The 13,053-nt window shown below is 35.4% G+C and overlaps 1 protein-coding gene across 7 annotated transcripts in view; it reads right to left on the minus strand.

The window, feature by feature from the left end:
• Positions 1 to 1,703: 1,703 nt before the first annotated feature.
• Positions 1,704 to 13,053, minus strand: part of COP1 (COP1 E3 ubiquitin ligase) — a 244,389-nt gene continuing 233,039 nt past the window's right edge. For all 7 annotated transcript variants that reach the window (XM_077901781.1, XM_077901780.1, XM_077901776.1 and 4 more), the window contains 2 exons: positions 4,771 to 4,815; positions 1,704 to 2,041 (listed from right to left, as the gene is read on the minus strand). In XM_077901781.1, coding sequence (XP_077757907.1) covers positions 2,024 to 2,041; positions 4,771 to 4,815 — 63 coding nt within the window. In that variant the 3' untranslated portion in view covers positions 1,704 to 2,023. The remainder of the gene's footprint in view (positions 2,042 to 4,770; positions 4,816 to 13,053) is intronic.

The following is a 13,053-nucleotide window of genomic DNA, read 5'->3' on the forward strand; positions in this document are numbered from 1 at the left end:
TGGAAATTAACATGACCTTATAATGTTGACAGCTTGAAATAAAACAAACAAAAAAAGACCAAATTAAAAATCTTAAGAATCCTTTATTTAAATGCATTCAAAGAGGCATTAATTCTTTGCTTCCCATTTGATGATTTTTCTGGACATATCCACTTAAATTCTTTAAGTGAAGAATCTACATTTGAATATTCTTTCTTCATCTTTGCAAAAGGTCATTCATCAATATTAGAAATAAAGGCTGCTTACCACTATTCTGGTTGACAGGTGTAACTTTTGAATGATAGTGACCTTTCCTCTCAAAATTGAGCCCAAAAGTTTACAGGTGTTTAACTCCCCCAAATTAGTAAGATATAACTGTCTCGAAGCTCTGAAACTGAAAACTTCACCTAAGTTTGAGGCAAACTCATTCAGTGGTAAAAACTATCTGAATTGGTACAAGACTATTTTTAACCTTTATTAATCTCATATAATGTTAACATTCATACATTTTGCTACAGAGATATTAATGTATTTGATAATAGAGTATTGCTCCAGACTCTGTTGAACGGTGTTATGTAATATATAGTATATGTACTCTATTACTTTTCTAAAATTCAAGAAGTTCTAATTTCCAGAATGCATTTGACCCAAAGGTTTCAGATGATGAAATGTGACCCCAATAATTTTGAGTGTAGAGGGATACAGTGGGATGTTCCAATTACCCTTACCATTCACATATTTTTTCATACCAAGCTTTTTCCAAATGTCTGTTTTTATAAAATATGCGTGGGGTATAATTCTGTTTTTATCTTTTTCAAAAAGCGTTCACACTTTTAAAGTAGCTCAAACAGAAAGCTTCAAACTACTTTTGATTGACCTGCTACTCAAACTACTAACTTCTCCCTTTTTACAAACTGAAAATAACATAAAATTGACTAGACAGTCTAAGATATTATATGGCTTGGTAATTTGGGAAATGAGGCTTCAAATTCTTTTCCTGCTAGGTCTACGGATGCTTTCCTGCTACACTGGCAGAGTTGTGTAATTATGGAAGAGACCACATGATCTCCAAAGCCTAAAATATTTTCTATCTGGCCTCCTTTCCGGCAAGTCTGCTAACCCCTGCTCACTGTTCAGCCGAGGTTGCTACTAATATCTATGACTATCTGATAGCTATGATTTTACAAAATGAAGGTGGTTTGTCTGCATTTAGGGCTTACATTATGTATAGATAACTTTTAAAAGGCAAAGATGATAGCTGCCACAGACTGACATTCCCCCCTTTTTAAAGTTAATTAATTATTAACATCATTTCTGCACCCAATGTGGGGCTTGAACTCGTGACCCTGAGATCAAGAGTCATGTGCTCTACTGACTAAGCCAGCCAGGTGCCCCATTCCCTTTCTGTTTGAATGTGGTCTCAACTGGTCAAAATTTTAGATTCTTGGCCAAGTCCAGATGGAATGAAGTATGGTACTTGCTGATGATATAAATCTGGTCAGAGAATGAAGAAAGGAATTCATAAGGTAAAGTTATTAACCTTCCCACCTACTATAAATATTAAATTCACTGGAATAAATCCATATAATTTACATTTTGTTGATATGAAGAATTCCAAAGAGGGTGGAAAATATGGACCTTACAAATTATTCAGAGTTTATGTGCATTACTTCTTGAAAAGATTACCCTCTTGCCATCTTTCACAAAGACTTTCCCGGCTCAACTGTGGCTCAATAAACTTTTATTTTTTGTTATTTATTTTTATTCAAAAGAATTTGTTTCCCTATCACAAAAATTAGATAACCACACCACCAACAGCAGCAAAGTCCATAGAGTTACATTGATGGTGGAGAGTTCACTGGGTATTCCCAATGTCCCAAAAGTCGTGAAGGAGAAAAGAAAAAGAAAAGAAAAAATACTCAAAACAAATCCAAAACTCATGGTGACTTTGGGGAGAGACATCACATGAGTTTCTATCTTCTCTCATTGTCAGCTGCAGATGTATTTCAGCAGGATCAAATACAATTTAACTTGAGTAAACCCTTCATACCAACTCCAGCACCTAAGTGGGGGAAAAAAATCAGTTTAATAAAATTTTTAAAAATGCAAACAGCTTAATGAATCTTTACTGTATTATAAATGAAGAACCAAATCAATAAAACTTTTCCATCTGCTAACATGCTAAAGAATTTGAAGGGATTAGACATTGATCCCTCAAGCTGCAATAGCTGCATGAACTCTTCCACATTAGTTATGTTCACAGTTAATTAGGGAGTCTTTAAACTACATAAAACATACAGATAAATGAACTGGGTGATGAATACCATGGATATAATTGTTTTGAAATTTATGTTGGTATCTCTCCATATTCTTAAGAAAATTTTAAGTATTGCTGCTCAGGATTTTAATCTATTTATTTCTTCCACTGATAAAGATTATAGTGATCAAGGTATACAGGACCTAAAATCTTGCCTTTTTCTAGTGCTTCATTCATTTTCTCTTCAATCATCTGATGTCAAGATATTTTGTTAGTTATTAGAGTTCAAGTCATATCTTGTCATACAAGAAAGTTGTGATACTGCTAAAAGTAAAAAATAAGAAGCAGCAGTAACAATCAGTTATAAAAACAGCTGAAGAGGGATCCCTGGGTGGCGCAGCGGTTTGGCGCCTGCCTTTGGCCCAGGGCACGATCCTGGAGACCCGGGATCGAATCCCACGTCGGGCTCTCGGTGCATGGGGCCTGCTTCTCTCTGCCTGTGTCTCTGCCTCTCTCTCTCCCTCTGTTACTATCATAAATAAATAAATTAAAAAAAAAAAAAAAACAGCTGAAGAAATGTCTAAGAAAGGACACAGGAGCTGAAGACAATTATAAGACACAGTCAAAAGGATTGTTAGATGGAGAATGCAATTCTAAGTAACAAAAAAAGGAGCAACGTTTCTCCTGTGCTAAGGCTTAACTTCTTAAACTTGTACCTGTGCTTCTGTGATGCTTTTTGTCTTTATTTCTGGCAAGTAGCCAATTTAACAAGAGGTCAATGCTGTTGAACAAAATCTTAGAGTTGTCACTGAGATTCTATAAATACATGAGTAGTTTTGAACTTTCTGCAGATACGTTAGCAATCTCAATTGCCTCAAAGGCCAAACTTGCTGAAGAATAAGGTGCAGCTTTTTCAATATATGCCTTGCCATGAGAATAAGATAAACAGACCACAGAGAGCCACAAAATAACAGAAATTCCAAGACCTTCTATCATCTTGCTTGAGATTCCAGAACATAACACAAATCACTTCCAAAGCCTGGATTTCATTTAAGTCCATGGCTCTCTAATGAGGCTTTTCAAATAGAGAAACTAGCTGTATGAAAAAGAGTTTAAGTGTAAATTAGCCTGACCAGCTAACAGTGCAGTTCTGCTTTGAGTTTGCTCAATTCTTCTCCATAGGACAATGTGATAGGCTTGGATGTGCTCCCTTGGTTGCTGGGTCATTCTCCACTCAGGGTGAGTGGAAGGAAGCCACGTCAAAATTAATGCTGAGTGGCAGAAGAAATAGATGCATATTAGCTTTAAAAGATCACTTCTTGATATTTCTATACCAGCAGAGAATATGTAGAAAGAACAGGCACCCACAGAATTAGTACTAACCAAACCCATGTACTAAAACCCTCCCCCTAACTAGTGTTTTATTTAAAAAGTTCACTGCTTAGCTCAAGATTATCTAATATGTCATGTACAAGTGCTAAATATCCAATAGTATAATCAGATAACATTATTACTTCCTTGAGCTCCTAACTACAAAGAAAAGTATTGGAAAGCTATGTATAAATTTGTGATTGAGGGCATCCCGGGTGGCTCAGCAGTTTAGCGCTGCCTTCAGCCCAGGGTGTGATCCTGGAGACCCGGAATCAAGTCCCCCATCGGGCTCCCTGCATGGAGCCTGCTTCTCCCTCTGTGTCTCTGCCTCTCTCTCTGCATCTCTCTGTGTCTCTCATGGATAAATAAATAAAATCTTAAAAAAAAAAATTTGTGATTGAGACTACGCGCCAAGAGGCATTAAAATTTCCAAATTAGGGATCCCTGGGTGGCGCAGCGGTTTGGCGCCTGCCTTTGGCCCAGGGCGCGATCCTGGAGACCTGGGATCGAATCCCACGTCGGGCTCCCGGTGCATGGAGCCTGCTTCTCCCTCTGCCTGTGTCTCTGCCTCTCTCCCTCTCTCTCTGTGACTATCATAAATAAATAAATTTAAAAAAAATTTCCAAATTACACTAATAGAATGATCATATGGTCAATTTTCAGTGAAACACTAAAATACCTTTTCTTCCCTTGGCAACTGAGAAAAACTCTATCAGGGAAGAAAAGGAAGACAAATATGATGAAGAGACGAGTAAAATAAGACCAGATTTTTTTTTAAGACCCGATATTCTTAAATCTGGTGAATGTGTAAGCATCCCCTGCTCTATATTGGCCTTTATCCACTGAATACACCTACATAAGAGAAGCAACAGTGCTTGGCCCACAGTGAATACTGAATAGTCTTCATCTATTTTTCATTCTGACCAGCTATCAATCCATTTGACATTCATATAACCTCTAATCAGTACCAGTATTTTTTCCATAATTGCAAGCTACCTATTCCTCTCCGTTTCAATCAAAGCCATTTCAACATAGACAGAGACCCATGACTTGGAATGATCTCTAAGACTTAGTATAACTCTGTATTTCCATGTTATAGTTATAGTCTGTTACAGTCTAAAAATGGATCTGAGATTAAAATGAAGATGTATAACATAGCTTACCTTAATTGTACCCTGACTGTTAGCAGCAATCAGCACATTGGACTCCTAGAAAAGAATAAGAACTTTTAAAGTATAGAGAAGGATTTCCTGGAGGGCAGTCCAAGAGAATAACTTCTTCTTCATCCTTCTTTCTTCATTTCACCCTAAGACACCAATAGAATCTAAAGTGGAGAATCAACTTTAACATGTTTTAACTGTGAATTTTAAACACCAAATCTCATATTTTGAGGATTGTGTTTGAGTAAGAAAAATAAAATTATAAGCAGAGTAGGAAAATTTCAAATGTGAAGAAAAATAAAAGAAAAACAAATTACCACCAGAAGAAAAACCAAACAAACACTGAAATAAAACAAAAAATGAATATAATGAGAAAAACAAAGCACATAATCCTCTCCACAGAAAACTCTCCATTCCTTTTCTCTTATAAAACAATTGATGTAAATGCTGTCAACACCTTTGGCATAAATCTCTATGGACAGCTATTTGGTATCAGGAAACCAGCAAAAAAAAAAAAAAAGTGACTATTCATCTGATAGCAGAAGAAAAGCTATCTTTTCTTATAATTATTCAATCACTCAGTATATGCACTTTTAATAACTTTGGTGATTACTTCAACAGAATTTATGTGGTAACATATCTATTATATCCTAAGCCTTAGGAAAAAATATTTCTCTAAAGAGTAGGAAGGGTAGGAAAAAGAATGGACAAGACTGAGTTTACCAGAGAGAATCTCATTAAGAAGAGTTGGGGCATGCTTCCTATTGGAAATAGTTTAGTAGGGCTCTGGAGCTTGGAAGTGTATAGAAGTCTTTTTACTTTTTAGAGTAGGCTGCTAAAAGAAGGTAAAGAGATTCAAAACTGACATAGAGGCCACATGGCTGATGAAAGACTGAGTAAACTAATATCTATGAGAAACGGATAAAGTGGTCAAACCTCAAGCAAAGACAGGATCTGCCTGAATGTCCTAAAGGCTTCATGACAAAGTGAGAAAGAGAAGAAAGAAACGGATTTGCACACCAAGAAAGTTACTTTAGCCATTATGAGTTAAATTTTAGTTTCTTCAATAAAAGAAATCTGTGCTCTACAAACTTACACATTTCTATTTTTTAACTTTTCCTTTGATTCCTAGTAAAGTTACTCTTGAAAAATGCTCATCTGGTTGCTAAATAATAATAAATAATTTCTTCCACGATCGCCAAAATTTGGGGGATCAGAATATTCTTTGGATGTAGTCGGTGGTAACAGCATCAATAGTCACACTGTATGAAGTAGTAATAAAGACATGTTTTTTCTAGGGATGAGTATGGACATCACTGATGATGGGGTTTAGGACACAGCCCCAAAATATGTCACCTTGCCAAATGTGAATATTTTAAGCTGAAGGAGTTTGAGAAAAAAGCAGAAGCAGTAAAGTCAATCTGATCTCCCACTCACTCCACCCTTCTCCCCTGAAATAGGCCATAAAATCCTCATGTGAGAGGTGCCCTGCCTACACCCAAGGTTAAGAAGCATTCTTATCTGCAAAGACAAACGGACACTAAAAAGACTGAACAAGCAGGACTTGTTGAGTTCCTCCCAATATTCAACAGTTACCTCATACTCCTTTAACGTACCCACATTTCTATACTAGCCACTCTTCACCACACCTAGCACAAAATACAAAAGTATGTTTCTTTGGGTCTTCATTTCCTTCCTATGTCATGTAAAACTGCTATTAGATAAATTTGTATGGCCTTCTTCCTGTTAGTCTGTCTTGTCTAGTTTTTAGACCCCGCTGGGGACCCTAAGAGAGTTAAGGAATACATTTTCCTCCCCTACACTGATATGGTCCTGGCTGAGGTTTTCCCTTAAGTCAGCTCATTTATTTTTGAAAACAGTAACACAAGTAATATATAGTACTATTAGAATTAGTTTCAGTATTTACTTTGGGGAATAATAGGCTACATCTAGGACCAAATAAGCACAGAATAATTCCATATGGGAGTGGGGGTAGAGTGAGGGGGCAGGAAGATAAGTTTGGTATTTATTTACTCTTTTAGCCACCTGAATTAAGAAACTGGTTGGTTGGAGTGAGGTTAGGATATCATTAGGCAATATAATATAACTCACTCTGAGCTGGTCAAAAGGCAGAATTTCTATGCCTCCCTCACAAAACAAAACAAAACAAAAGCACTGTGTCACATCATATGGATTTCTTTCTAGCACGAATTTTAAACAAGCTAAGTGATATCACAAGCTAAGTGGACCAAAAATGATTCTTCTGTGAACAACTTCCAAATAGGAATAATCAACCTAATTTCTGCTTGGGGAAAGACTCCAGTCTCTAAAAAAGCAACTGCCACCCATCATATGATGCTGCAGTCACCAAGAATTGCTCTCTCTGCTACACAGAAAGGAATGCCAGGAAGATGAGAAATTTATAGCCTAAAGCACTCTTTCTTACCGCCATTTTGGTTCTAAGTCACCTTTAATACAAGAAGGTGACTAGAAGAAGGCAGAGAAAGCTAGTGGAGATAAGGACTCACTCTGGGGAAACAAGGAGGGGATCTACCTCTACCAGTTACAGACATTATGAATTATGTAATTCAAACCTCTAATTCTTGGTGGAAGTTTGGAAAACCATGGTATATTATCAAACAGTATGAAAAATTGGGCTTAATATAAATAAGAGAATCCAATCTAGTTATATTATCACATAACAGGAGTCTGAAGTCTATATAATTACTAAGCTAAACCCAAGAAGGAAGATATCTGATAACTCCCTGAAATGAATAAACAATGTGCATAACCTCAGGACTGTTACGGTACTATATTACATGCTACCAGAGGATTAACAATAACATCTTTTTCTTGTGGAAATAAACATCTCATTTATAAATGAGCCAACACAGCTGCACAGCTGGAACTGCTTTCTGGGGACTAATACATAGGTGAAAGGGTGTCCTAAGAATTCTTAGAAATACTCAAAACAATTCAAAATTAACAAATAATGAAAGAAAAATAACAGCTTTACATCTCAGCATGCCCTTTCCTCTAAAGACCATGAACTTTTATTTTTTTTTAATAAAGATTTATTAATTTATGTTAGAGAGAGAGAGACAGAGAGTGCATTTGGGAGTGGGGGGACAGGGGAAGAGGGAGAGAATCCTCAAGTGTACTCCCTGCTGAGCAGGGAGCCCAAAGGAGCACCTGATCCTACAACCCCAAGATCATGACCTGAGCCTAAATTAAGAGTCAGTGACTCTACTGAGCCACCCAGGTGCCCCCAAGACCATGAACTTTTTAAAAGGGATTTAGGATTACCTGACTTTTAGCCAGGTATTAAATTAACTCTTGCATGCAACAGAAAAATAAAACCAGGTATTTTATTTCAGCACAGAGGTATGGAGGTGATAAGTACAAGATTATTACTATAGGTTTTGAGTGATTCTTGTTTGCATTTTGAATCCTGGCAATTCTTAGCTGTAGCTGAAGTCTGCCACAGCCCAAATGTATGTAAGTTCGGGCTCAATGGGTTGCTTTATTTGCTAAATAAAATTAAAGTGCCAGCCAGTAATTCTCATTTTTTTCTCTTTCTTAAAAACTGGCAGTTTAGACAAAAACAAAAAAACTGGCAGTTTTGCTGCAAAACTCTCTTCGGGGCTAAGCTAATAATATATCTATTTTCTTCTTAATATAGAGAGATTTAAAAAGATAATGGAAAAATTAGCAGTAAATCTTTTATAAAAATAGAAGACACATACACAAACACCAACTTGCTTAAAGTCAGTGATACTGTACTTATACTAAAACAAAACTAGCATCCACTGGAACAGTTTTCCCACTGATGGCTTGCTTATAAAAGTGCCATTATAGCTAATACATTAAGATCCTAAGCAAGCTCACTTGATTTGCTATTGGAGGATTTACTCTTAGAAATTCACATAACTGATTTTGAATGTAAAATAATTTTACTATAGAAATAAGTATGTTTAAAAAATAACTTCCATCCTAGTTGTAAACAAAGTAAATGGTACAGATATGCTGTTATACTATAAGCAACTAGAAAACTTAACAAAATATATAAAACTACACTGGATAACAGCCCATATAGAATAATGATCTTTATAAGAAGAGAAACAAATGAGGGGAGTCCTATAGTCACCCTGGCTTTCTGCTTGGAGGCAATTTCTGAACCACAAAGCAAGGAAGAGAATCCAAAGAGAGGAATCTAAGCAGACTATACCAGATTCGCTAAGCTGAGGAGGCAGATACAAGTTCAGAGTATCTGTAGGGCAGGTGAAGTTTGTAGTGCAAAGTATCAAAGAGAAGAAAGTCAGACAAAGTAGAGCTCCAGGAATCTGCATGGGAGTGCCCTTGACTGTGCATTGTTATAATAAATTACACATGAATAGTGTTAAACTACACAAGGCCTAGAAAATAGAGATTGCCATTGGCAATCTCTAATAACATTATCAAATGCCAGACTTCACACAGTTAGGAGATGTTTGAGTTTTGAGTAGCCTGAGTAAAGAAACCTCACTGAAAATTTAGGACATTCAGCAGAGTCCCCAGAAGGGTCATGCCTTGTTAGAAGGGCTATATTAGCCTTAAAGTAAATGTTTCTCTGGACCAGGGATCAGCAAACTATAGTTTAGCCCACTGCCCCCAAATTTAGCCCACTGCCTATATTATATGCCTATATTTCCATTAAAACTAAAACATAACTGTGATAATTTGAATATATATATATATATATATATATATATATATATATAGAGAGAGAGAGAGAGAGAGAGAGAGAGAGAGTGTCTATGGTTGCTTTTGCACTAGAGTAGAGGAACTGAGGAACTGAAATAGAGACCGTATGGCCTGCAAAGCCTAAAATATTTGCAATGCGGTTCTTTAAGAAAAAGTTTGCTGACTGCTACTTTAGAGTCATCCTAATAAAATTTAAAAACAAGTGTAAAAAAAAAATCAAATTTATTTCCAAGACCAACTTTCTATCAAAACAAACTCAGAAGCACCTGGGTGGCTAAGTCGGTTAAGTGTCTACCTTAGGCTCAGATCATGATCTCAAGGTCCTGGGATGGAGCCCCACATCAGGCTCCCTGCCCAGTGGGGAGTCTGCTTCTCCCTCTGCCTCTGCTCCTCTTCACCACCCAGCTTGTATTCTCTAATAAATAAATTAAAAAAAAACAACAAAAAAGAAAAAAACCTCAAACTTTAATACTTAAAAAAAAAATAACTGATTAAAAAATTTTTTTAATGTAATCTCTATCCCCAACATGGGGATTGAACTCACAAACCCAAGATCAAGAGTCACATGTTCTACTGACTGAGACAGCCAGGCACCTCCAAACGTTAATACTCTTAAAAACATTCAACAAAATCCAAACACTCAACAATTAAGCATTCACAATGTACAGCATTCAAGAGGCAAAAAGCATGATCCAGGGTGGAGGGGGGAAAAAAAAATCGATGAATAGAAACAGATCCAGAAATGATAAAGATAATGGAAGCAGCAAAATGAGGATTTATAAAGCAGAAAGAACTATACTCACATATTTAAAGGAAACAATAACTTTATAAGAGAAATGGAACACATAATTATTGAGACCAAATGGAATTCTTTAAAAATTTTATTTATTTATTCATGAGAGACACAGAGAGAGAGAGAGAGAGAGAGAGGCAGAGACAGAGGCTGAGGGAGAGGCAGGCTCCTCGCAGGGAGCCCGATGTGGGACTCAATCCCAGGATCCTAGGATCACACCCTGAGCCAAGGGCAGATGCTCAACCACTGAGCCACCCAGGCATCCTGACCAAATGGAATTTCTCCGTGTGAAAAGTACAGTTATCTCAAATTAAAAATTAATTGGATGAACCTAACAATGAATGAAACAGTGGAGAGACTAAAACATCAATAAAGTTGACATGGGAAAAAGAAAATCCAAATTGAAGCTTAAGAGTAAAAGACTGGAAAGGTTAAAAAAGAGATTAGCATTTGTGTGACCAACAGGACAATATGCAACCTAATAAATGTGTAATTGGAATCTCAAATAGCAAAAAACGTATATGAAGATAGAAGGTTAAAGACTTTCCAAATCTGAAAACCATAAAATACCCACAAATACCACCACATCAAGACACATCATAAATTACTAAAAATGTGTAAAGAAAGAAAGAAAATTTTTGAAAACTGCCAGAGGAGAAACAGACATTACCTATGGGAACAACATCACCAATCTGTCATCAGAAGCAATAATGCAAGCCAATAAAACAGTATCTTTAAGGTAATCAAAGAAGAAAACTGTCAATCTAGAAATATTATTCAAAAGTGAAATATTATTTTCAAAAAAAAACTAAAGCTGAGATAGCAGTAGATCTGCACTGTAAGAAACTGTTAAAGTTCTTCTACCATATGAAAACTCTGATCTAAACAAAAAGATGGAAGTGCTGTAAATGGTCAATATGTAGGTAAATATAAAAGATATTTGCTCTTGTTTTTTCTTTTAATAGACAATTACCTGTTTAAAGCAAAATTAATTAACAAGGCATTATGGTTATTATAACATAAACAGAAGTAACATATAGGACAGCAAAAGTACACAGGATAAAATAGGGAAATAGAAGTATATCGTTGTAAGGCTTTCCTGTAATGCATAAAGTGGTATAATCTGAACACAGACTATGATAAGTTAAATACAAATATTATAAACCTTAGAGAAACCACTAGAAAAGTAAAGAATTGGTATAGCTAATAAGCTAGTAAAGGAGATAAGATGAATTATAAAAATACTCAATAATGAAAGAAAGGAAAGGAGGAACAAGGGAAATAGAACACACAGAATAAACAGAAAACCAATAGCAAGATGGTAGACAAATATCCAACCTTACTAATAAGTAAATGGTCTAAATAATACCATGAAAAGGTAGAGATCATAAGACTTGATAAAACAGCAGGACCAACTCTATGCTATCCATAAAACACACTTTATTAAAAACAACAACAACAACAACAAAGATACAAAGTAAAAAGAGGGGAAAGTAAACCATTCAAATATTAATCATAAGAAATCTGGAATGCTTGGAGCACGTGGGTGGTACAGTCAATTAGCATCCAACTGTTGGTTTCAGCTCAAGTCATGATCTCAGGGTTGTGAGATGAAGTCCTGTGTTGAGTTCTGTGCTCAGCCCAGAATCTGCTTAAAAAAAGACACTCTCTCCTCCTCTGTCAGTCCCTTCCCCTACTTGCACAGGCACTCTCCCTCCTCTTCAAATAAATAAACCTTAAAAAAAAAAAAAGAAAAAGAAAGAAAGAAAAGAAAGAAAGAAAGAAAGACCGACCAACCTGGAATGGCTCTATTAATTTCAGAAAAAGTAGATTTCAGGACAAGGAACAGACCAGGATATGAAGGGGACATTTTATGATTAAGTAAGGATTAATTAATTTAAATAAATTCTAAATGTATATATATCTAAAACTGAGCTTCAAAATACACAGAGTAAAACTAATGGAAATGAATGGAACAGTAAGTCCACACTTGTGTTTGGAGACTCTGGTATCTTCTGTCAATAATTCAAAGAATAAGCAGATAGAAAATCAAAGATATAAAAGACCTGAATAATACTACCAAAAACATGTAATATTTAATTTGCTCAATTCTCACTTAAATGGCAAAAAGTATACCATCTTTTCAAGTACATGTGAAACTATTCACCAGAACAATGTGCAAGACCATTAAACAAATTCAATAAACTTAAAAGACTGAAATTTTGCAAGTATATTCTCTAACCAAACAGACTCAAAGTAGAAAACAATAACAAAACGACATCTGAAAAAATTCCCTAAATATTTAGAAATTTTAAATAACCCAGGACTCAAATAAGAACTCACAAGGAAATGAAGAATTATATTGAACTAAAAGGTACTGTAAAGACAACATATCAAAATTTGCATAACATACAAACATAATGAAAAGTATGAAACATACGTTTCAGATAGAAAAGTCTCTCTATATATGCTTGTAATAATAAAGCAAAAAGGTTTAAAATAATATTAATGTATTAATGTGCAGCCTAGGCTAGAAAAAAGCAAATTAGATATAACATAAATATAATAAGCAGAAATCAATAAATGAGGTAAAAATAGATTAAAAATATTAAAAATAAAAGCTAGTTCTTGAAATAAACTGGCAAATCTCTATAAAGAAAAGATAGATGGAAAAAAAAAAGATAGATGTAAGTTAACAATGTCAGAAATGAATGAGAGGATCTTCACTAGCACCCAACAGTTATTTAGGA

The sequence above is a fragment of the Canis aureus genome, chromosome 6, assembly GCF_053574225.1.
Source record: "Canis aureus isolate CA01 chromosome 6, VMU_Caureus_v.1.0, whole genome shotgun sequence".
Taxonomy (NCBI): Eukaryota; Metazoa; Chordata; class Mammalia; order Carnivora; family Canidae; genus Canis; species Canis aureus.